This window comes from Dromaius novaehollandiae, chromosome 27 (genome assembly GCF_036370855.1).
Source record: "Dromaius novaehollandiae isolate bDroNov1 chromosome 27, bDroNov1.hap1, whole genome shotgun sequence".
In the NCBI taxonomy this organism is placed as follows: Eukaryota; Metazoa; Chordata; class Aves; order Casuariiformes; family Dromaiidae; genus Dromaius; species Dromaius novaehollandiae.
This window is the reverse complement of record NC_088124.1, coordinates 7,684,650-7,707,597: the sequence shown is the minus strand read 5'-3', so window position 1 is coordinate 7,707,597 and position 22,948 is coordinate 7,684,650. Positions and strand designations below refer to the sequence as shown.

Genomic DNA, 22,948 nt, shown 5'->3' with positions numbered 1-22,948 from the left:
TTTGCTTTAATCTCTTTGTTAATAAGTCCACGTCGCTTTGGGAATGGCACCTGCTTACACACCGTTTCAGTGCTTTGGAGCAAAAACAGGTCATGATCAGTCTTGGAGGAGATTTATACAGGTTATGGAGTTTTTAACCTGTGTGTGAGAAGTAGCAGATATTTTTCTAGCTGACCAAAAAAAGCAATGTCATGGGAAAAAAACCCCAAAACAGGTGGGGAGAAACCAGCAGTGCACTGTTGAGGGATAAGGCTCTGCACCCCTGCTGGTACATCCCAGCCAGCTGTAACACACCCAAGGACATCTCTGTTTAATCAAAAATGAGAAGGGTAAATACAGTTTCCACAATACCCACAGAAAGGTTTGGGTGACTAATAATATATTAGATCAATCATGTGGGTAAGAAGATAGGAACACACTTTAGCAGTGATATGAACGATTCAAATGGCTAGCTCTCAGCTATTTAATTAAGACTGTACAGCTTGTGAATCGGTGAAACATTTGGGGTTTCGAGTCTGCAAAGGTTATTGATTCAGAGCTTCCATTATTTCCTAAGAGCTGACGATATGAATTTTGGAAGTGTCCCAATATCTATAAACTGCAAGCAAATAACGTACTCACAGGACACTTCTTACTCTGCCTTATTTACAGACACAAAGAAAAATCTCTCGAGATAATCCAGTGGGGTCAGAGAACGATTTATGTGAGTTTTATACCCTGGGCAGCGCGAGGAGAGGAGCAGCAGGTGAGATGGCGCCCGCGGACGCTCTCGTGCCCCAGAGGGGATCACGTCTCGCGGCTGTGCCTGGCCCGGGCTGCTCCAAAGCGGCGCAGGGGGACGGTGCAGGAGGAGCCGCCGGGCCCGGAGCGTTGCCCGGACCAGCGACCGCCGCGGCACCGCACAGCAGACGCAGCGCCCGGCACCAGGGAGGAGTTTCCTGCGCCTTTCCTCGGGAATAGCGACACACACTTCTAACCGTAATGCCTCAACATTCACTTTAAACCTTTACTACAGTCGCTGAAGTCTACAGCTAAGGCTGGCAGCCGCAGCGCCCGGCTGGAGCTGGAGAGGTTTCACTGCAGAGATGCATCCGCTTCCCTGCCGTGCCGCAGAGCGGGCAGCGGGATGGATGGAGCTGGCGGCGGCAGCGGGATGGATGGAGCTGGTGACGGGCAGCGGGACGGACGGAGCCGGCGGCGGCAGCGGGACAGACAGCAGTGGCAGCGGGACGGACGGAGCCGGCGGCGGCAGCGGGACGGCCTCTGCTTGGCGCACAGCGCAGCGGCACGGCAGGCCGCGGAAGCAACGTGCCGGATGTTTGGGGACCGCCGGGGCCTCGCGGTGGCGTTGGCCCGCGCGCCGTCTCGGAGGACGTCCTGACTCGGGCGCCCGTTCTTTCCAAGCCGTCCGCCCTCCCCGTCTCGCTCGACAGGGTTTGGTGGGACTCGGTCGGGAACTGGAAGCTGCGAAGGTTCCCAGAGCTCTTCATTATGTGCTGAAAATCATTCAGATGCTTTAATAAGATCCCTTATTAATATTCTGAGGCAAGAAATTTAGCTCCCAGTGGACACATCAAGAGGTACTAAAGGTAGAGGAATAACAACTTGGTAGCGGTTTTCACGTATTTCATTAGCGATCGCTGACGAGATTGTGACTCAGATAGATAAATTTTGTTGCATTGAAGTGAAAGCCGTTCAGGATGCTGTTGGTTTTTTAAGGTGAGCAACAGATCTGAGCAGCTAACGGTATTAAACTCTCATTTATCAGTGCCTCCTGAGACAACATTTCTTCAGATTCTCACAAGTCTAGTCATATATTCTCTGTACAGAAAACATTTGGCTGCCACTGTTTCTTCTGTATGCTCCATGCTCCAGAAGATTTTTGATTTATTTGCCAGTCAAGGGAAGTCTCTGTCAAGAATCAAGACTTTTATATACAGCTCATTAGTATTCTGCACGTCTAAGTGGAATAAATATCTAATCTTCACCTTACCAGAGAGTGAGAAGGAAATCATTTGGCATAAATCTCATTCATCAACAAGATCTATTCTCCTAACGCTTAGCAAAGCTTTAAGTGCCTAACGCATTTACTTGTCTTTCTAGTCCCATCACTCTACTACTAACATCTACAATTTCTTTTCAGCAGATCATTATATCACAGTGAAAAGAATCAAATACTCCCTCTGCAAAAATATGTATGCTCTACAGATGTGGGATTTCTATGCACAAGATAAGAATTTTTATCCTTGTTTGGAACATATTTGGAAAACGTTCTGCTGACTTCAGCGTATAATGTTTTCCAGTTGTTTAAGTAATACCAGTCTTGCTTGTACTCTCCGTTTGCACTTGTTTCTCTCTTTCCTGACTTCCCCGAGCAAGGCAATGACAGACCCCGGGGCAGGTTTTGGGAGGCGTCACAGGCTGGCTGCAGGCACCAGCGGTGCCAAGAGGTCTGTGTAGAGGTAGCTCACAAGAATTAATTTACAGGGCACTAAAATAGTACATTATACTGGCCTCTAAATGTTTCTGAGTGCCATCTGCTGGTTAATTCCCTGTTTATATACGTACACATATGTAATTAACACCGTGTTTGCCAGCTCTTTGAAGGCACGTGGAAAGGGTTGCTGGTTCAGGCTGTGGTAGACGTGCCAGCCCCCAGGCTCGGCCGCGGCCACGTGCGGTCCTTCGCTTTCTCTCCTGTACTCTTCTTGTTCTCCCGGTGTTATTTCGTTGTCCAGGTGTCCCGCCCTGTTTTGGGCCATGCAGAATGAGCACGGCAGGAAGCCAGCTCCCCTCCAGGGCCGCCCAGCATCCCAAAAGCATTTTTCGGATAGAATTTTCTTGGACAAAGCGAGGGAGGTGAAGCGGTTGCGCGGGGCTGGAGGAGGGAGCACGGGCAGAACTGCCGGGAGCGGCTGGGGAGGGAGGCGGCCGTCACGCCGATCCCCGCGCGTCGCCAGCGTAACGTGCGCTGTTGTGTTGCAGGAAAGCGTGGACCTGGGAGAGATCATGTTTTCCCTCTGCTATTTGCCAACCGCAGGCCGGCTCACCTTGACGGTCATTAAGTGCAGGAACCTCAAGGCGATGGACATCACCGGCTACTCAGGTGAGCGCCGGGGGGCCGGGAGGGCTCCAGCGCCGTCGCCGCTCGCTGCCGAGTCCCGCCGTCACCGACACGCCCGGCAGAGCCTCGCGAGTGCTTTGAGTACGCGCGAAGCCTTGGACGGAGCATTACCTCTAAGGGCGCGGGACGGCGGTCCGGCCCTGCGCTGGCGGGCAGCGGCGGGTGGCGAGCGCGATGGCTGGCGATGGGGGTCTCGCCGGGCTGCTCCCGACGGCTCCTTACAGCCCGAACCGGTGTTTTCACCCCAGGGCTGGGGCGGGCGCTCAGGCCACCCAGCCGAGCCCCGTGCGAACGCGGAGGCTTCTGCCCGGTGGCCAGTGCTCAGACCAGCGTCACCTCAGGACAGCGCGCGTCCACCGCTCCGGGGCTGGCCTGGAGGTTCGCCACGCACAAATTCTGGAATTCGACATAAAAAGCAGTTTCTTTTCCGGAGAATGAGCATCACACTATTTGAATTTCATTGACAACTTGTGTAACGCACAGTCACAGTACATTAAAAGCCCTTTGCAGACAGCATTTCTGCGTAGCTGGAGCTTGATGCCATTTGAAATGTGCGAGAACAGAGACGTCGGGTGAGGACAGCTCAGCACTCCCGTAATCACACGCTGCACGTCTACTGCCGCTTCAAAGCGCGTTGACGTTCCCCAGTGGTCAGCGTGGGAAAGGGGAGCTGCTTGTGACTTAAAGGCTGTCTGCCGTGGTCAGCGGGCAGAGAGCGAGTGAGGTAGAGCTGCCCTAACACCTCCTCCTCCTCCTGCTGCTCCCCAGCGTTGGGAAAAGGGGCTTTAAAATTCCCTGCCTCGCTGTAGCTCTGCCTCCCAGATCAGCTTCTGGGGCCTCAAAACATTCCACAGATTCTCCACTTAGACAGGAAACAGTATTGGCAAAGAGTGGAAACTTTTCTGGAGTTAGGGAGGACGTTCATAAAAATGAGACCTTCTTCCTAGGTCATGAAGCAGCTGCCCGGACCGGCGCTGGCTGCCTCTGCTCCCTTGTGTCCTGCCGCGTGACGTTAGCGGCTGGGGGTTTTGGTAGCAGAGCAGAAAAAGGTGCCTGTAGAGTAACTCCCTCTGCCTGGTCTGATCTTCAAAACGTGCTTACAGAGCATCCTTAGCTAATGCTGTCTCTACGCTGCGAAGGCAGCAAAATAAGCTTCCATAAGCAGAAGGCTTTTTCCTATCTCCTCCTCTCCAGATCCATATGTCAAAGTGTCTTTGCTCTGTGACGGGCGAAGACTGAAAAAGAAGAAAACCACCATAAAGAAAAACACACTAAATCCCACCTACAACGAAGCAATAATCTTTGACATCCCCCCGGAGAACATGGATCAAGTCAGTCTGCTTATATCCGTCATGGACTACGATCGGTAGGTGGGAGACTGGGGAGCAGGAGAGGAAAAATCCCCTTTGGCACAGGTTTTCCTGCTCGATGGCCACTTGCCTTGGTCTCACTGGCTGCATCGCACAGCTGTGTGGCATCAGTGCGTCTCGAGTGATTCATTGCAAAGTGCCGTTTATATTTAAGGTTATGGGTAATTACCTGCTAGAATTGTAAGTACAGTAAACGTGATCCTGGCTGCTTTATGGCATTTTCTGCTTGCGTGATTAGAGCGTGCCCCTTCACTATCTGCTTGTTCTGCAATCCATCCTCCGTTTTCAGAACGCGCGCGGTCTCACCCGAGGCGGCAACCGGTGCATGGAAGACCCCTCGCCGCGCTCGCGCTCGCGCTCGCCTTGGCGCGCTGCCGCGCGGCGGCTCCTCCAGGGCGCCGGGCCGGGCTGCCGCCGGGCTGGGACCGCTTGTCTCTCGCCCTGCAGCGTGGGCCACAACGAGGTCATCGGGGTCTGCCGCGCCGGGGCGGCCGCCGAGGGGCTGGGCCGGGACCACTGGAACGAGATGCTGGCCTACCCGCGCAAGCCCATCGCGCACTGGCACCCGCTGGCGGAGGTGAAGAAGTCCTTCAAGGAGGTGCGTGGGCTGCTCTTCCCTTCCGATGCATGCGCTGCGCGCGGCTGGGCTGGTCCAGGGCTTCCAAAGAGCTCCTGCTCCCGCCTGGGCGTTTCTGACGAGAATGGGGGGAAATATCTCCCCAGAAACGAGCTCCAGAGACCGAGCATCTCAGTACGGTCTTAAATAGCTCCCTGCACTTGAAAGCAAGAATGAAGGGATCACATTTGCAGATCCGATTGTTGCTCTATCTTCTTTTCTTCCTTTTTTTGTAATTAGAGATTGAGAGCGGCAAAGAGAGGGAAGGCTTTTCTGATTGCAGAAAAAAATGTCCAGGGATATCATGTATTTCAAGTTTTAATTTTTTCATTCTAAGAGATTTTTCTGTTGACTCATCTCCAAGCCTTTGAGGGCGAATAAATAGAACGAATGTAATTGCTCGAAGCATCTCCCAAGAAAAAGACTCTCCCGAGGCAGCTGCAGATGATAAAACGGGCTTGAAGGGCCTGGGTCACATTTTGACCATCTCCAGCATTTTCTTTCTCCATTTCCTCGCACTCCTGTGCAGTTATTTGCCTTTTGCCTGGTTCAGGCGATAAATTCTGGAGGAAAGAGATGTGGTCAATGACAGTCACGTTACTGACACTTCCAATATGACAGCAAAGCCAGCACTTGTGCCTAGGAGTGGTAGTATAATAAAGGCAATAACCACCACCCCCCCCCCCCCCCCAGGGTGCACAAGCCAGATTAAGAAGCAACGGAGAATATCCTCCACTAATGGAAATCTGAAAATTCATACTCGCTTGCATGAGGCCCTCCATGATCTCATGTTGCACCGTTGTGAGTCAGGAATACCTACCTGGAATCAGTTCTTATATTCTTCCTATATAGGAATATATATAAGGACATAAATATTCATGATGAAAATCAGAGGAAAAGAGGAAGGCATATAGGATGATTCACCTTTTAAACTGTACATTGAAAACCACGGCTGAGCCCCCATGCCCTTGGGAAAAAAGTCAAATGAGTCATTTCACCCCCTTAGTGCATACGTCAGGAGCTCTGCAAAAAAAAAAAAAAAAAAAAAAAAAGAAAAGAAAAAGGAAAAAAAGCCTCTGACAGTCTGTTCTGGCATTTCTGCCACGAGCCAGCGCAGAGCCAACGGGCCCCGTATCCATTTGCCCTTTTAAGTTTTAGCACTGCCGTCTGCAACTCTCTAGTGCAGTCAAAAAACCAAACAGGATCCTGGACAAAAATTCATGGGGAAATGGTATTTGTGCAGCACAGCCAATCACATCAGCTTTTGCGTGTGTGTACGAAAGAGAGGAATGCATGTTTTCCCATCTTTTAAAAACAGTCTGGGTTTTGTATTCTCCGTCAAGCAACCCGTTGCTGACTGGCACAGCCACTTATCAGTTCACAGCCTAGGACTTTTGGAAGAATTTCCGATATATTTTTCCCATGCTGTGGCCTTGGCGGGTTAAGTGATGTGTTTACAAGAAGAAATATAAAATTACAGGGTCTCTTTCCAGACTTCAAAGGGGACTCTGAAAATTGGAAATTGCTGTGTTGTGTATGAAAGCCTAAAACACTGTCTGCTATCACAGAGCAGCAGCAGCGGCCCAGTGCAAAACTGGGCTTTGATGTTGCAGAGCACCTCTGACATTCAGCACAGGTGAATTTATTTGTTTAAACTATTTCTCCAGACAAAAACTGATAACTTTGCTGAGAGCTAAGTCATGCCCATAACAAAGAACAACCATTTATCTTTAAAGATATGCAAAAATCATCCTCTTCCAGACTTTCGGGTATGTTTGACTTTGAGTGAACTGACGGTTCCTAGTTTCTGACTGTTAATTGCAGAACGGACAGTTCACCCTTTCTAATTACATGAAGGAGAGGTATCCAGATTCCCTGTGGCACAGCAGTCCTTTGAACCCAGTCTCAGGAGAGCTTGCATCACGGTTATGGAGTAGCAAATGTCCCTGCAAATGCAGGCTGAAGTCTCCACCAAAAGCCTGTTTCACTTGTAATTTCTGCTTACCTTTTTTCTTTTTGGCAATTCTCGTAGGAAGTCTGTATCCATATCGTCAATTCTTTAGGAATTTTAACAATTACACGTAACATGAGAAACACGCAAGGAGCTATTTTCTTGCCCTGGTGGTTGTTTGGAAGCCCCGTGCCCCATTTCGCGGCCGGCTGTGCACGTGCACGTGTGCCGTGGGTGCCCGCAAGGATGCTCGGCTCTGCTCTCGGCAGGGTGTTGGGCCAAGGCTGCAGCAGCGGAGCCCTGGCCTAAGGCTGCGACTGCAGTTGCTGCTTTGCGTGTGGCCTCTTAGGGGATTTATCATCATTCTGAAAACTTCGCCCTGCCGCCCGGACGGCACGGATCCTCTGCGCGTGGTGGATGCTCCGTCCGTGGCACGGGGATCTGTGCGCTCGGGACCTGGGCGCGTTGCTGTGGGGTTTTTTTCCCCCCTAGACTAGCTCCCCTGGGCTGGTTGGGTGCAAATTACCTGCTGGGTTTTCTCCCACAGAAGTGAAATTCTACTTTCTAGGGCATTAATGTCAGCCAGCAAAGATTTTTTTTTTTTTGCTTATGCTGGAGAGGAGACAATTGATCCGGGGGAGAGAGCAGCAGTGGCAGCGTTATGCCTCCTGTTGCCTTCCCATCCTGGGAGATGTCTATCATTTGTCATTCGAATTTAATAAAATAAGAGGGTGAGATGGGCGAGAGTGCAAAAGCCTGAGTAGTAATGGTTTTGAATTATAATAATAGCCCCAAGGCACTTCACAAATAATTTATTATCCCGTTAGTATGGCAAACAATGTTTGCTACACCACTTCCTCTCTGACGTGATTTTCACTTTGAGAAATGTCTCTGGCATGGTGTATATAGTTTCTATTGGTAGTATTACCAGACTGGTAGCAATTAGGTAACTTTGCAATAATTCAGTACTCATAAAGCAAACAAACAGAAAGGTAACAGCACTAGCAGGGGAAACGGGAAAGGCAAGCTGAGGGCACGCTTTGCCTGCAAAGTGAACACAGGCACCTTCTGAGTGGTGTTACTGTCCTGACAACTGCGAATCGATTTGCAGAGTAATGAAATAAACTGTGCACCAGCTCTTCCAGACCGATTAAGCGGGGGACTTCTCACCCCAGGGATTTGTCCGTGACCAGGTTATTCAGGCTAGACCGAAATGGCCAGTAAGTTGGAGCACGCTGTGCAGCAGCTGAGACAACGTAGCGCAGGGGCCGGTGAACAGGGCTGGGGGACGGGAAGGGTTTCGGACAATGCCCTGTGTGTGCACTGACATGCATACGTATACATACGTACATGCATGTATTCCTATATTTATATATGCATGTACGTATGTATTTGTATGTATGTATATGTATGTATGTGTATATGTATAAGTATGTATATGTTTTTTTCTCTTCCCCCGCCAGTGGCGCGGCCGGGCAGCGAGCACCGACAGCCAGGGCTCCTGCCCCTCTCCCAAGCCACCGCCGACCCCCTGAGCGCCGGCGGCCGGGAGCCGGGAGCCGGGAGCCGGTAGCGGGGCCAGGCCCAGCTCCTCTGCGCTCACCGCGGCGGCGGCTGGCGAGACCGTCGCACCTGCTGCGCCCGCGCCGGGCCTCGCCGCCGGGCCTCGCCGCCGGGCCTCGCCGCCGGGCCGCCTGCGTCCCCCATGCCGCCCTCCGCCGCGCGGGCCGCTTCCCGACGCAGAGGGCGGCTGAGGCCTTGGCGGGCAGCTCGGGCTGTAAAATAGTTTGTAAAGTCGCTTTTCGCGCACGGGAAGGCACCAGGGCGCCCGGCCGCGGACGCTGCCGGCCGCCGGCGGCTCCTCGTCGCCCCGAGCCCAGACCCGGCCCCGGGCCGCGGCCCCCTCGCGCAGAGGTGTCCGTGAGCCGTCGGGCGTTCGTGCCCCGTGTGCCCCCATTCCTTTCGTCGTGTGTTAGCAAGCGGTCACTCCTCGGGTGGGAAGCCGGTGTCCTGTGTCCGCAGCCTCCCTCGGGTTTCTGCATGAGCCGCTCCCCCCGCGCCGGGTCGGCCGTCCGGGCGCCGGGCCGCCAGCAGCAGCGCGGGCCGCGGGGCGACGCGGCCGAGACCCTTGCATGAGCACTAGGTCCTTATTTCTTAGCTCACCCTAGCGATAACGGGGGGACGGGGCAAGGGGAAACGCATAAACAACTGACACCTGAAAGGGAAAGCTTCCACCTTTTCTCCGGAGCTGTGAGCAGCACCTCGGTGAACCAGGTTTCTCAGGCCCAGTCACACGCGAGTTCTCGTTGCACCCAGTGTCTTAACTCTGTGCTGTGCCACGTACGACGGATGCAGACGCTCAATAAAGTTACCTTGTTCGTAGCCCCGGCCCGGTGGAGCGCTTCCTCCTCGCGCCAAAGCCGCACCGCCGTGCCGTGGGGCTTCCGCCGCCGCACAAGCTGCTCCTGGCCCGGCAAAGGAGACCTGGAGATTGGAAGCGGCCTTTAATTTCTAATTATGGCATTAAAAAAAAGGGGGGGGGGTGAGAAAGGAGGAGCAGGACAGAGCAGGGCAGTTCTGCAGGGCTGCGGGAAACACTGCCGTTATCCCAGACACCTCGGCGATACGGCTGCAGGTGCCAGGCCACCGGCTGGGTGCCGGGCGGGGGCATTTCTTGCAAAACCTTTCATTAACACCTAATTCTTGTGTGGCCTGTAAGCAGCACATGCCTGCAAACACCCAGTCCCGTACACACACCCGGTCCTGCTTCAGTCCACTTGCAGCGCGAGGCAATGAGCCGGCAGGGAATTACGTATCGCAGGGGAAAAGCGCAGCCCTTTCCTCGGGAGCCTTATTGCCACTCTGCTCTCCATTTTTTCTGCTTTTATTATTTGCCCTCTTACTGCTCTGTCTTTAATCTAATAGTCCCAGACCTCTCGATCTCATTTTGCTGTTCTTTCCCCCGGGGCCCCGATCGCTCCTCGTGCCGCGGAGCTGATGTGCGTCGGGACAGCACACGTGTCTGACCAACCTCCCGGTCCCCGCGCATCGTGGCCGGGAGCCGTGCTCGTCAGCCGTACGGCATCACGGCCCCGGCACACACAACACGACAGCTTTAGTAGGTGACCCCATGGAAACCGCGTCATCCATGCAAATCCCCCCCAAAAAAAGCCCCATTGGAGATCAGCTGCGAAACGCCTCTCGGCGCTCCCGGGTGCCCCGGTTCCCTCGCAGCCCGCCGGTGCCGGTGCGGAGCTCCAGCCTCCCGGCACAGCCCCGCGGGGGCCGGACCATCCCCTCCCAGCAGGACACACGCGGCCCAGCCCACGGCAGCGCAAACAGGCAGGAAAGGTTCAGGTTTTCCCCTCGTGCTGTTGGGGGTTTTTCCAAGTCGTGCCCCCCCCCAAATAAAAAATTGTCCATTCTGCATTTTGTAAAAAAAAAAAAAAAAAAATGCAGGCTGCTTTTTGTCCGGGGTTGCGTGAGGGCAGTGCTCCAGGCCGGCCCGCGGGAAGCGGAGAGGCTCAGAGAAACCGGCGCTTCGCCCGAGTGCCGTGGCACCCTCGACAGCCCCGCGACACCTCCTCCAGTGCCCGACACTGCCACCGCGACTAAGCACGCCAGAAATGGGTTTTTTTTTTTCCCCTGCACTTTTCTCAATGATATTTTGTAATTACATTTTACAGTTTTACAGCTATACTTTAAAACAGTGCATTAGTCATGCAAATATAATTATATATCTTATGCTCCCGTGTCTCTTGTAATTAAAGCTATGGAATTTACAGTGTGCGTATGTCAAAAGACCAGTATAGGCATCTATTAAAAATGCAGTTCATTAAAGACGACAAAGTACCTTCGAAGGGTCAGCGCAAATCCGAGTGCATGTCCCGTTGCCATGGAAACGGCCAGCACCAAAGCCAAGCGGAGACAAAGGTAACCTGCAGCATCAGGAATAAAATGCAAAAACGCGACCCAGGCATCAAATCCACATGTGTAAATACTTCCTGGGTTGTTAATCACTGCCACAGTGAGAGACTTGCCGCTAATCTCCCATTGGCAACTGCACATCCTTCTCCATTGAGAAATGCCTGAGAAGAGGGGTTTTTGCTGCCATGAGGGACAGAGTGGAAGAGCAGTAATGACTTTTTTTTTTCCCCCTTCCATTTCTTTTTAAATAAGTCAGTTTGCTGGCGCTGCTCTTGGGCCTGGTGTTCACGATCGACGCAGGGTGCTGCTCCCTGCTCTGCAGGTTCCCCATCCCAAAGCCCCGGGGCTCTGGGTCGCCCGGCCCAAAGCAGGGTTCCCACAGGCAAGAACGGAGACATCGACGCTGGGCAAAGGCTATTGCCCAAAATTGCTCATTGCCTATGAAAGCAGGTCTTGCGATGAAAGGAAAATGAAACGGCCAGTAGCCCACATTGCAGCAACCCATAAGTTGTCCAGTTGGCCTGAACATGGGTGAACCTGCACAGGAGATGCACAGCGAGATGATACGGCACCCCAGCCCTGCAAAACTCCACGGGACTCATTGGTGCTAACGTGTCCTGATTAAGTTGTATTTCTTTCCTCCTGTGCTCTATAGCAAGGTGAAGGTTTGATTTCTCAGGCAGGCTTGGACGGGGATGGGAGGGGAGCAGGAGAGGGCAGATGACGACATCAGATGGCTCAGCTGGGGAAAACGGCTTTTCATTTAAAACCCTACTTTCCTGGAAAAAAGCCGCAGCAAAGGAAGAAGTGACGCTTTAGGAGACAGCCGTGAGAGACGCTCTCCTCCGGTGGCCGTCGCAAAGCACGACCGCCAGTCCGCGGCGGCATCTGGCCACCCGAGTCCCCCGGGTCTCAAGGTAGAAGCAGGCTGAAGGAAACGAAAACCCGAGGCTGGAGGCGCAGAGGTCTCAGGCTGGCTGCAACGGCCCTGCAACGGCCCGGATGTCGCCTCGGTGGGAAGCGCGCGTCTCCGCATCGCATCGTCGTCACTGGCAGCGGCTGGCAGCTCATTTGGAGAAATCCATTTAACTGGGCAATTAGCGAGTCAACAATACACTTACGTATTTTATTAGCAGCAGAAAAAATAGGTAATTTCTGTTTGTTTTGACCCTACCTCCTCTGTAATGGCAGCAATTTTCTGAAATAATCGCAGTTTCCATGGTTATATCCCCCCAGGTTGTCAGACACCTGCAGCAGGAAGGCGCCGTGCCGGAGTCGGGGCTACCAGGTCCTGGATCCAACCGGGCAGTCCCTGTTCCCGGGGCGGGGGGGGGTGGTCCCTGCTCCCAGGGGATCCTTCTCCCAGGGAGTGTCCCGATTCCGGGGGGGGGGTCCCAGCTCTGGCCAGGGGGTCCCTGCTGCTCCTCGTCCTCCCCTCGCCGCTGCCGGGACACCACATCCGCATCTGCGCCAGACAGGCTCTGGGAAGCCGATTTTCAGAGAGGAAAGAAATTAAAGAAGTGCTTAGCCCGAATAGCTGAGCTTGTATTTTTGTGACCTTGGGAAACATCTCTAATACTATTAGTAGTAGTAATAATAACACCCAAAAGAAAATCCCAGTGAAATCGCGTAGACTGGAGGATGCGTGAAATCCCTGGGAGGCGTGAGCTGCTGCTGCGGGTTTGCCGTGTGCAGCAATAGCCGTGCAGGCCGGAGAAGTGGAAATGCCACTGCAAATCAGGAGCAGAGCATGCAGTGAAAGCTGTCTTGATCAAAACACAGCAGTAATTGCAATTTCTCCGTTAGGAATTGGAGCTGTCCAGAAAACAATGCAACTTTGCATCACACAGCACAGTTCCCTGGGAGGGTGCTGAGCTCTGAGCCTAAAGGTTTTATTTTTGATCTTCCCATCAGAAGGAAAGGATGGAGCGGGCCCTCCAGAGCTGGGACATGCCAGGCTGGGTGGGTCAGGAACGAGAAAGCCAGTGACTCTGCAGGGACCCCCAATTTCATTTTAAGCCGTTTTGGTCTCCACTGCTCTGCAGCACAGCAGCTCCCAGCCCGGCGGGTGCAAGGACAAGGGGCGCAGATGCCGGGCGCCCGCTGCAGCAAAGCACCGAGGAAGCTTCCCTGGAGAATTTGGATCTTGCAATTATTCTGCATTTTCACTACAGAAAGGACAAAGGACCTGATGGAAAGGCCCACTGTTCTGTGCATCTCCCGGCACTTTTAAGCTCACGAGTGCGTCCTCCCACTCCACTGCGAAGCCCCGGGCAGAGCCTTTGTTGCCTCCAAATTCGCTTGAGATGAGCTAAAGCTCAGCCAGATGTTACGTGGGCAGAAATACCTATTTGAAGCTAAAAGCCTGTGATTACACTTGCCAACCAGCCATTAAGAAAGTATGAAATGGAGAAATTACCCCCTCCCTTCTTGTTGCAGTACAATAGTGTCTTTATAACACACTTGTTTAAGCTGCCTGCGCTTAGCGTTGGCCCCTGGTTTCCAGCACCATGTGCAGGATCCTTCTGCCTCGGCAGCGGCTCTGTGAGCTGGAAAAGGGTCAATCAGGCAGGAAGAGAAGCCAAGACCCTTGAAAAGCAGTCAAGGAGTAAAAAATAGCCCGAGAATATCTTGCTCCCTCTTTCCTGCTGTGAACATAACTTCTCCATTTCCCTTATCAGATCGCCGAGGGAAGCGTTTTCCAGGCGGAGCGGAGAGCAAAGGGGCCGTTGCTGCTCGGGCGCGTCCTCACGGCGACAGCGCGCCCAGCCCCGCGCGGAGCCGGGGGACGGGGACGTGGGCACCGCGGCCGCTCTGCGCTCCTCCCGCGGCCCCGCCGCCGGTGGCAGCCCCCCGCCCCGCCGGGCTGAGCAGGATACGTTTAAAATGTTTAAAAATGTGTGTTCAAACATATATATAGGTGCAGGGAGAAAGGGGCTATGCGGCCGCAGCGACTGCAGGTAAAGCTGCGCGATGGCGAAGCAGGCGGATGCTGAAGACACGCGTGCCGGACGAGCGCGGCGTTTCGGATGCCCATCGGGCACTGTGGTTATTTTCCCGTTTTCCTTCTCGTTCCCGTGCGTTTGAGCAAAATCAGCCCTAGGCAAGCGCTGGCGAGCGCGGGCGGCCCTGGGTGGCGGCGATGGGTGCGCGGTGTGCCACGCTGCGACCCTGGTCAAGTGATTTTGCTGTTTGCTCGCAGTTTTGCACATGCGAAATGTTCTGGCCCTGGGCAGATGCGGAAAGGCCCGAGCTGCAGCCCGAGCTGCCACAGCCCCTGACCCGATCCCCAATCCCCAATCCCGATCCCGCCCAGACCCGGCCCGGATCCCCCGGCCTGATCCCGCCCAGACCCCCCGGCCCAGACCCCCCCGGTCCCAGCCCCTCTCGGCAGAGCCCCGCGTCCGCCCAGCTCAGCCCGGCCGGGCTGCGCGCGGGGCCCCTCCGCCTCCCCCCGTCCCGCGGCAGCTCCAGGACCCGCGGCCCCGCGTCGGCTCCGTGCCGGCCCCGTCTCGGGGCGGCCGCAGCTGGAGCGCGGGCAGGAGACTGGGACCAGGCTACAGCAGGGAGAAATCCTTTATTGCGGCTGGCCCGGCGGTTCCCGCCCCGCGCTCCGGCGCGAGGCTCCGCCGTCAGTCCGCCTTTCCGCTGGCGGAGCCGGGCCGCGGCAGGGCCCGGGCTGGGCGCAGCGCGGTGCCGGGGGCCGAGGTGCCGCCCCGCGCTGGGACGTCCCGCGGGGCCGGGGACGCCCCGCCGCGGCCCCCTCAGACCTCCAGCTTCTTCTTCATCTCCATGCGGTAGATGATCTGGTAGCCGTCGTCCCAGGCGTAGATCTGCCGCTCGCGGGGGTTGTACTTCATGCTGGAGTGGGAGCCGTAGCGCTTGGGGAAGTAGACGAGGGAGGCGTCCTCGGCGGCCAGGGTGCCGCTGACGTCGAAGACGCACTGGACGCGGGAGCGGCTGGGCAGCCGGGTGTTGTAGACCACGTGCAGCGCCCCGCACACCACGAAGGCGCCCTCGGCGTTCTCCCGCGGGCACGGCGTGTCCCACATCTGCTCGATGTCCAGCGAGGCAGGGTCCAGCTTGGCCAGGCAGATGTTCTTCTCGTTCTCCTTGGTGGCGTAGATGGCCCAGAGCCCCTCCTCGTCCGCGGCCACCTCGATGTAGGTGAAGGAGGAGAGCCCGAAGACAGGGATCTGCTCCTCGGCCGGGAACACCGAGCTGTCCACCACCGTCTTGTTGGCCAGGTTGAACTTGATCACCTGGAAGGGGCCCTGCTGGCGGATGTAGTAGAGGTGCCCGTCGTAGACAAGGTGCCCGGTGCCCACCCAGGGGTAGGGCAGCTTGATGCGGGCGGCCTTGCGGGTGGCCGAGAAGAGGGTGAACTCCCGCATGCGGGGGAAGACGTACACGGTGTCGTTGGCGGTGCCGTCGAAGACGTAGATCTTCTCCGAGCTCCCCGCCGCGTCCTTACTCCAGAGCCCCGAGGTGCTGCCGAAGCGCTTCAGGATCTTCATGGCCCGGACGCTGGCGATGGTGTCGCTGCAGTCTGCGCGAGCCGGGCAGCCGTGAGCGCGGGCCGCCGCCCCGCAGCGCTCGCCGGACCCCAGCGCTCCCCCCCGGCCCACGGGCCTTGTGAGCTCGTGACGGAGGTGGCGGTGCCGTCCCTGGGGGCCTGGAGAGGCCACGCTGTGCATGTGGGCAAGGGGCAGGGGAGCCGCCCGGGGGCTTGAATGCGGCTTCCCGGCACCAGCAGTTGCGAGAGCGTGGGATTTGGGCCGGAGACACCCAAAAAATGCTCCTGGCTGGGAGTTAATGCCGAGCACGTGGCCGGGGAGCCCTCAGCCCCGGTCCCCGTGCCCGGCGCGCCACGGCGGTGCCTCACCTGTCAGCTTGGTGTACTTCTCGTTCTTCCGCTGCTTGGCCGTGGCCACCTGCTTCTCCATCAGGGTCTCGTCCACCTCCACGCAGGGCGGCGCAGGGTTCTGCGTCTCCAGGTAGTCCACCTCGCGCTCCAGGCGGTCCACGCGCACCGCCACGCTCTCCACCTCCGCCCGCAGCGCCTCCCGCTCCTTCTCCGCCGTCTCCAGCATCCCCAGCACCTGGTTCTTGAAGTCCCGCAGCTCCGTGGAGTAGCGGCTGCTCTGGTCGTGCCACTGCGAGATCCGCTCCTGGGGCGGCCAGGGGGACACTGAGGGCCCCCGCGCGGCGCAGCCCCGGCCACCGCAGCCGGCTGCCACAGGCACGGGAACGCCCGGGGCCACGCGGTGCCCCTAGCCCCGGCACTCGCGTCCCCCCAGGCCCCGTCCTGCTGCAGGCACCTGGGTCTCACCGGCATCGGCACGTATGCCCGGGCCCAGTCCTGCTGCAATCCTGCACCCGCAACGCTCCCGCACCCGCGATGCCCCTGTGCTCGCAATGTCCCCATGCCTGCGATGCACCCGCAATGCTCCCACACCCGCAACGCTCCCGCACCCGCAATGCTCCTGCGCCCGTGATGCACCCGTGCTCGCGATGTCCCCATGCCTGCGATGCACCCGCAATGCTCCCACACCTGCAATGCTCCCGCGCCCGTGATGCTCCTGCACCTGGGATGCACCCGTGCTCGCGATGTCCCCACGCCTGCGATGCACCCGCAATGCTCCCACACCCGCAATGCTCCCACACCTGCAATGCTCCCACGCCCGTGATGCTCCTGCACCCGGGATGCACCCGTGCTCGCGATGTCCCCACGCCTGCGATGCACCCGCAATGCTCCTGCACCCGCAGCAATCCCATGCTTGTGACGCTCCTGTGCCTGTAGTGCCCCTGTCGCGGTCCCGCACTCGCTGTGGGCCCACGCTTGCAGCATTCCCGCGCCCATGATGCCCACACGCCTGCAACGCTCCTGCACCCGCGACGATCCCCCGCCTGCGATGCTCCTGTGCCCGCGATGCTGCACCCACGATGCTCCTGCTGCGGGGGCCCTGGCGAGGGGGTCCGGGGTGCCCCACGCCTGCCCTGCCCTGCCCTGCCCCACTCCCCCCCGGGGCGCTGGGCTCCCTGCTCGCCCCAGGCCCCCGCCCGGCCCTGCCGCCGCCGGGGAGGCCGCCGTGGTGCCTACCTCCAGGAGCGCGAGGCGCCGCTCCATGTACTCCATGAACTGCTGCTGCTGGGCGCGGAGCGGGGCGGGCAGGAGCGCCAGGAGCAGCAGGCAGCCCCAGGGCCCCATGGCCGTCGCGGAGCCGGGCGCAGCGCTCCACCTCAGCGCTCAGGAATGCTCCGGCCTCTCGCAGCCCTTATTGAATCCAGATGGGGAGAGAGGGGAGGAGAGGCTGCTCCGTCCCCGGCGGCCAGCCCCGCGCGCCTTAACCCCTTCGCCTTCGGAGCGCACCGGCGACGAGCCCCGCTGTGCTGCGGGTAAGGCGAGGGGCACGCGGCCCGGCGAGGGGTGCAGGGCACGGCGAGGGGCACGCGGGCATGGCGAGGGGTGCAGGGCACGGCGAGGGGCACGCGGGCATGGCGAGGGGTGCACAGCCCAGCGCTGCAGGGCGCCTGGCACCGCCAGCCCCGGGTCAGAGCAAGTCCCCGTCTCCCGGCCTGGGCCCACGGCGGGTGGCGGGAAGGCCCGACGCCGCACGCTGCTGGCACGGCTCAGGGGCGCGTGTGCCGTCTAGCGCTCCTGCATCCTGCGCCCGGCCGCGGCCACCAGCCCCTGCTCGGCCCTGGGGCGCCTCGGCCGCCGGAGGCATGGGGCGTCCACGAGGGCAGCCGGGCTGGGGGGAGCACCGCGGTCCGGGCTCGCTTAGGCGCCGGCACCGGAGCCATCTCAGGCTGCGCCGCCGGTCCCTCGCGCCTCTCGCCCGTTGCTGCGGGCTTCTCGACGGCTGCCGCGCTGCCAGAGCGCCTACATGAGACAGGCGAAGCCTGACGTGTTTATGAGCATCAACAAAAGTGATGAGAAAACTCTTTAAAACACACACACAAACAAAAAAACCCTCAGCATAGTCCTAATCCCCTTTACCCACGGGCGCCCGGGCTGCTGCACCGCGGGACGGAGGGCCGACGCGTGCTCCCGCTACGTCTCTCTGGAAGGAGTTTGCTAAGGATCCCGAGGGGCACGGCCGCAGTGATCGTGCTGTTACGCAAAGGACTAACGGTTAGTGCTCATATTTTATCCCAGATAAGCCAAAAGCCTTTTCCCGTCCCCTTTAACAGATCAAGTGACCAAATGAGTAGAGTACAGAAAATTAACCCTTTTTATTGATGCATTGCAATTGTTCTACATTTTTACCATATTATGTAGAAAATACTTAAAATACAAGCTACTTTGTAAAACCAAAGACAAACATTGAATCCAAAGATAAACTATGTTTTCACAATGGACCCTTTTCCCATATAGTTAGTATTAAATTTTTAAATATCTATTTCTTTTGTTAAAATGATTTTTACATACCCCCTAAGTACATCAGCAATACAAACATAGATCAGTAATTGTCAGAAACTACCTGTATCTAGCGGCTTGTAAAAAGGAAGAGCACAACCATAAAAGAAAGTTAAATTTTACACAGTAACTAGCATATCAAATACATTTAATAAAGTAGGAATTCCATTGCAATATCAAGGATTCAAGCAGAAATACTAACATTACATATAATGTACTGCTACATGTAGTGAGATAGATATATTTCAAGCCGAATCTGAAATCACACATTATATAAAGTTTAGCAACAAACAACCATGTGGACATGCGGCACCATTCAGAAGTTTAAATAAAAAAGAAAGCAGGGCTGTGCCAATCCTGTCATTTAGAAGCAATTTAGTTTCATGTACTAAAAGAGATTGCTGAGTCAGAGGTAAATTACTGCATCCCATCAACTAGGTGCTAAGCAGGAAAGCTTCGGGAAGTTGCCTCTGCAGGGGCTATCACAGCTGCGAACGCAGGTCAGGTAATAGGAACAACTAATTTAGCAGTTCATGAATCACGCAAATGAGTCTAGATGGGACCATGATTATAAAAATTCAAAGAGTGAACCCCAAACTTCATCTGTGGTGGACAACTTAAAAAAAAAAAAAAAAAAAAAAGAGTTAAAGAGGACTTCAGTTTCTATCCAGAGATAGCACGTTGCTTAACAAAATCTGTGTAACAGCTCTGACAACAAGGACACTCGATTCTTTAACCTGTTTTGAAAGAACCTGGATATGCATGGCAAGAAGGGATGTATCTCCTTAGAGCAGACTACTATATACTTGCACTGGGCAACGCACACGGGGGCCAGGCTTAGATCCGCCACACTAGTAAAGCCAGTGCCGAGATGAAAACCTGGCCCTGCTGGGGTGGGTTTTTTTGTTTGCTTATTTTATGCTGTGTATCACAGAGGAATTTCAGGGCAACCAAAGACTTGTTTCAAATCGAGTATGTCTCATCTTATCTACGTAGTTTCCACCTTGTCCCCTTGTTCCAATAGTTTTGGAAACTTGGACAGCAGAAGGCATGATACCAGACTTTGTGAATACACTTGGCTGGGTTTATACGTAATAGGGAGTCTAAAGACAGATAGGCATTTTAGTCTCACTCTGCTTTGGGGGAATGGGAGGAGGGGAGCTTTTCTCCAACTTATTAGCACATTTTGCTAGAGGTCTTCATTTTCCTGAAACCCAGGAACTGGAGTTTTTTGCCTTTTGATGGAAAGGCACGACTCTGTACCCAAGAGATATCTCAAGGCAAAGTACTGAACGCAAGCAATGTAATACGAAAAAAAAGTAAGAAAGTGCTTACAGCAACGAATAGCATCGTTTACACCAGTGATGGGAAATATCGAGATTGACTGGTTATCCTCACATTTACAGAAGTGCTCTGACTAAAAATACACTGAACAACGTGTTGCTAATGCTACCGTCCAGTTCCAAAGTCCTTGCTCCCTCTAATGAAAGAGATGCCAAACCTTTAACAGTTCCTCAGTTTCAGGTTCAGTCCAGACTTTCTCCTATCAATAATGTGGAATTTCAGAAAAGAATTTTGCACTTCTTGCCAGACACCAGTCAGGGAACTAGCCTGTTTTCCACTTGGACAGAACATAAACTGGGATTCAAGGTTACCAAAACCTCTTATTGCTGCAGTAATACTACTGCTCAAGCCAGTTTATTATCCTTTCGAACAAGATACTTATCTACGTACTGAGTTTGAGAAATAATTCCTAGTACAGGGGAACCAAGAAAACAAAGTGTAGTTTAAAAACTGCACTGATTATCCAAACTGAGTATTTCCTCTGAAAACTAACTAGTGCTACAGCTGACAAACCTTCCCAACAACTCCACATTAGCAGTAGCATTATAAAACTTTTTAATGGTATTATGTGCTTTACAGCAGGCTCTCTTTGGTATAAATATTCTATCACCGAGCTAGCAATATTTTACAAGAAATGTCTGCTATTAACGTGGGGGAAGGTAACACCATACTAATCTAATAAAAAGTGATTGCACATATTTAATCACTTCTGCAATATTAGACTAAACATTCCAATGCATTCCCAGCACTACCCTATTCGAAATGCACTGACAGACATCTAACAGTACATGTGCCATTTCAAGGAAAAGCTTTAAGGAAACATCGCTTCACTCCAAACAAAAATGTAGCTTTTTATGATAGCATTAAAACTGAGAACAATGCACCTATGCAACATACTGCTCTTCTTGCTGTGATAAGCTTAGTGAATTGCTTCAATTCGACGGGGGCTTGCTGGTCCCTCATAAGGCAAGCTCACTGTAAACTCTATTCACACTACATCATCATTTAAGGCACTACAATAAGGGGACACACCAAACAACTCTTCATCACACATACCTGTGCAAAACAAATCAGAAGGTATCCTTTTCTCTCATGAAGCTCTATTCCTCTCTCAGTGCTACAGTGATGAGCTCTAACCATTGCATTATATCACATACATTCCAACATGTATCAATTCATTTTGGTTTAAATACGAAGAATACATCAATTCCATCCCCAGGAACGTTTAAGAATTAGACAAACACTAAGTACAGAGTTCAAGTATAATCACTACACATTTTGATTACAAAGACAGAACATTTGGGGTTAGCAGGAAGTTTTGCTTGTTATATTTTTCTAATCAATATGTACATATTTCATTTTATGTAAAATATTAAAACACCACCAATACAAAACTTCTAAAATAGTTTTAAATTCAGTAATAAACTTTAAAATCTGGATTTTTTTCTTTTTTTTCTTTTTCTTTTTTTTTTTTTTTTTTGCAATTCCTACATGCACGTACTGTATACAAGTCTTAATAAGAGCGCTTTAAAGTAGCTGTTGACATATCCAGGAGGATACGCTCACAGGAGTATAAAAAGCTGTACACATCAATACAGTGATGTTTCATTGTATTTCAATTGTTCAACTCCCTCCTAAATTAATCATGTGAGGAAAAAATATTAAGGAAAAAAGAAGAAAGAAAAGCCCTGTGCTTTTGTGAAGGAATCCAGCTCCATTATAGGGCCAGCATCTAATATGCTGCAGAAACCAAATTGCAGCACAATGCAGCTATTCATTCTCAACTGAAGACTACAGCATTTGGGCAAAGCTGTTGAGTTCTGTTACACAGTGAGATCTTGAATACAGTTTGAGAAACTTAAAAGAATTCTGCAATGATAAAACTTCTGCTGTGGTGTGGAGACACAGAATTTTCAAGAAAATAAAACAGATTTCAGGGTTTACATGGACTCCTGAATATCTGTTACTAGCACGAGGCAGCTGCCTCTACCAGTCCCTAAACAAAGCAGAGAAGTAAACAAAAACCTTGACAGTAACATATAAAGAGATGTAATGGCTTTTGCAGAATCAGCAATGTTAGAGAGAAAGTGAAATAGAAAACAAATGCTAAAACATTAAACTTGATCTTAAAACTGCCCTAGCGATGTTCTGAGATAAATATGCATTATATTTTTAGTGGCAATATGGATTTGTGCAAGCTGCTAAAATATAACCTCCTAGTCTTTTTGTTTAAATTAAGCTAGTTAAAAAAAAATCATCAGGATCTTTCAAGACACTGATTTTCTTTCCCCTTTTCATTAGCATAACAGAATAATTTTAAATAAATGGGAACATGAACTTTTTAAAAGCATCTATAAAAAAGTAAGTAAAATCTTAAAAACTTAATTAGCGACCCTCATATGGTAACAAAGCATGCTGCTCAGTTAGTTACTGAACTCACCAGAAACATTTCTGAACAACATACAACCAGATCAGGGAGAAACAAACACCAGGCAGTCATCGCCAGGTAAAGGTTCGCCTGAAATCCTTCTCCAAACTCTCCGGCCTATTGCAGGACAGTGCTCTACTATGATCTACAAGTACGAGTACTGGTTGATCTTCGTAGGGCTCAGCGGATATCCAGTGTAAATAGCAGATCCTCTGGAAGCACCAATATAGGACTGGGGAGCAAACTGGTGTTGGTACTGGGCAGGCGGAACATTTGCAGAGGTCAGCAGACTTGGACCAACACTCACAGGGACCTGGTGGACAAGTGTGCTAGGGTGGGCAGCGTACGTGGTGTGCCGTGAAGAGCCCTGAGGGGAGAAGAGGTGGGCGATGGACGTGGTGGAGCCCAGTGTTGCAGCAGTGGTCGGAGCATAAGTGTACATATGTGGCTGGCTGGACAGATGCGCGTTTGCTGTTGCTGCTGCCAGGTGGGGATGCACTGGGCTGCTGTGCTGAAACGTGTAGGGAGCCTGAGAAATAGTTGATGTGAGGGGTGCCACATAAGCTTGCTGCCTACGTGGGACTGCATTTCCACTTCTTTCCTGTGAGGCCAGCACTGTTGTTTGCTGGTTCTGCAAAGTGAAGAAGTAAATAAAGTTAATAGGTATCCTCAGTATAAAGCACAGCAGAGAGGAAGTGAGCAAGGAAGGGTTCAGCCAGAGCCTCCCGATCAACACCTGTGTTCTAGTTGCAGGACTGATTAGCA

The 22,948-nt window shown here is 53.5% G+C and overlaps 3 protein-coding genes across 9 annotated transcripts in view; 1 reads left to right on the top strand and 2 right to left on the bottom strand.

Annotated features, from left to right (window-relative positions):
- The window catches only part of SYT6 (synaptotagmin 6), a 31,066-nt gene extending 21,621 nt beyond the window's left edge, over positions 1–9,445 (top strand). For 2 of the 3 annotated variants that reach the window (XM_064497967.1, XM_064497970.1), the window contains exons 4-6: positions 2,986–3,106; positions 4,319–4,490; positions 4,942–8,587. In XM_064497967.1, coding sequence (XP_064354037.1) covers positions 2,986–3,106; positions 4,319–4,490; positions 4,942–5,257 — 609 coding nt within the window. In that variant the 3' untranslated portion in view covers positions 5,258–8,587. Of the gene's footprint in view, positions 1–2,985; positions 3,107–4,318; positions 4,491–4,941 lie in introns of all 3 variants that reach the window. The other variant, XM_064497968.1, reaches the window with a different exon arrangement.
- Positions 9,446–14,546: 5,101 nt separating this feature from the next.
- On the bottom strand, positions 14,547–17,304 carry OLFML3 (olfactomedin like 3). Its single transcript, XM_026112050.2, has 3 exons — positions 17,092–17,304; positions 15,874–16,159; positions 14,547–15,537 (listed from the first exon to the last, which is right to left on the bottom strand). The coding sequence occupies exons 1-3, from the start codon at positions 17,197–17,199 to the stop codon at positions 14,753–14,755; spliced, it is 1,179 nt and encodes a 392-aa protein (XP_025967835.1). The 5' UTR covers positions 17,200–17,304; the 3' UTR covers positions 14,547–14,752.
- An 899-nt stretch (positions 17,305–18,203) lies between these two features.
- The window catches only part of HIPK1 (homeodomain interacting protein kinase 1), a 30,378-nt gene continuing 25,633 nt past the window's right edge, over positions 18,204–22,948 (bottom strand). For all 5 annotated transcript variants that reach the window (XM_026111993.2, XM_026111995.2, XM_026111996.2 and 2 more), the window contains one exon: positions 18,204–22,814. In XM_026111993.2, the coding sequence (XP_025967778.1) occupies positions 22,329–22,814 (486 nt within the window). In that variant the 3' untranslated portion in view covers positions 18,204–22,328. The remainder of the gene's footprint in view (positions 22,815–22,948) is intronic.

What these genes read in the sequence shown, in the direction of transcription:
- OLFML3 (XM_026112050.2), bottom strand. Translation starts at nt 17,199, where the DNA reads ATGGGGCCCTGGGGCTGCCTGCTGCTCCTGGCGCTCCTGCCCGCCCCG. An exon ending in GGCGCCTCGCGCTCCTGGAG is followed by an intron (nt 16,160 to 17,091) that starts GTAGGCACCACG and finishes TGGCCGCCCCAG; the next exon opens with GAGCGGATCTCGCAGTGGCA. An exon ending in GAAGTACACCAAGCTGACAG is followed by an intron (nt 15,538 to 15,873) that starts GTGAGGCACCGC and finishes CGGCTCGCGCAG; the next exon opens with ACTGCAGCGACACCATCGCC.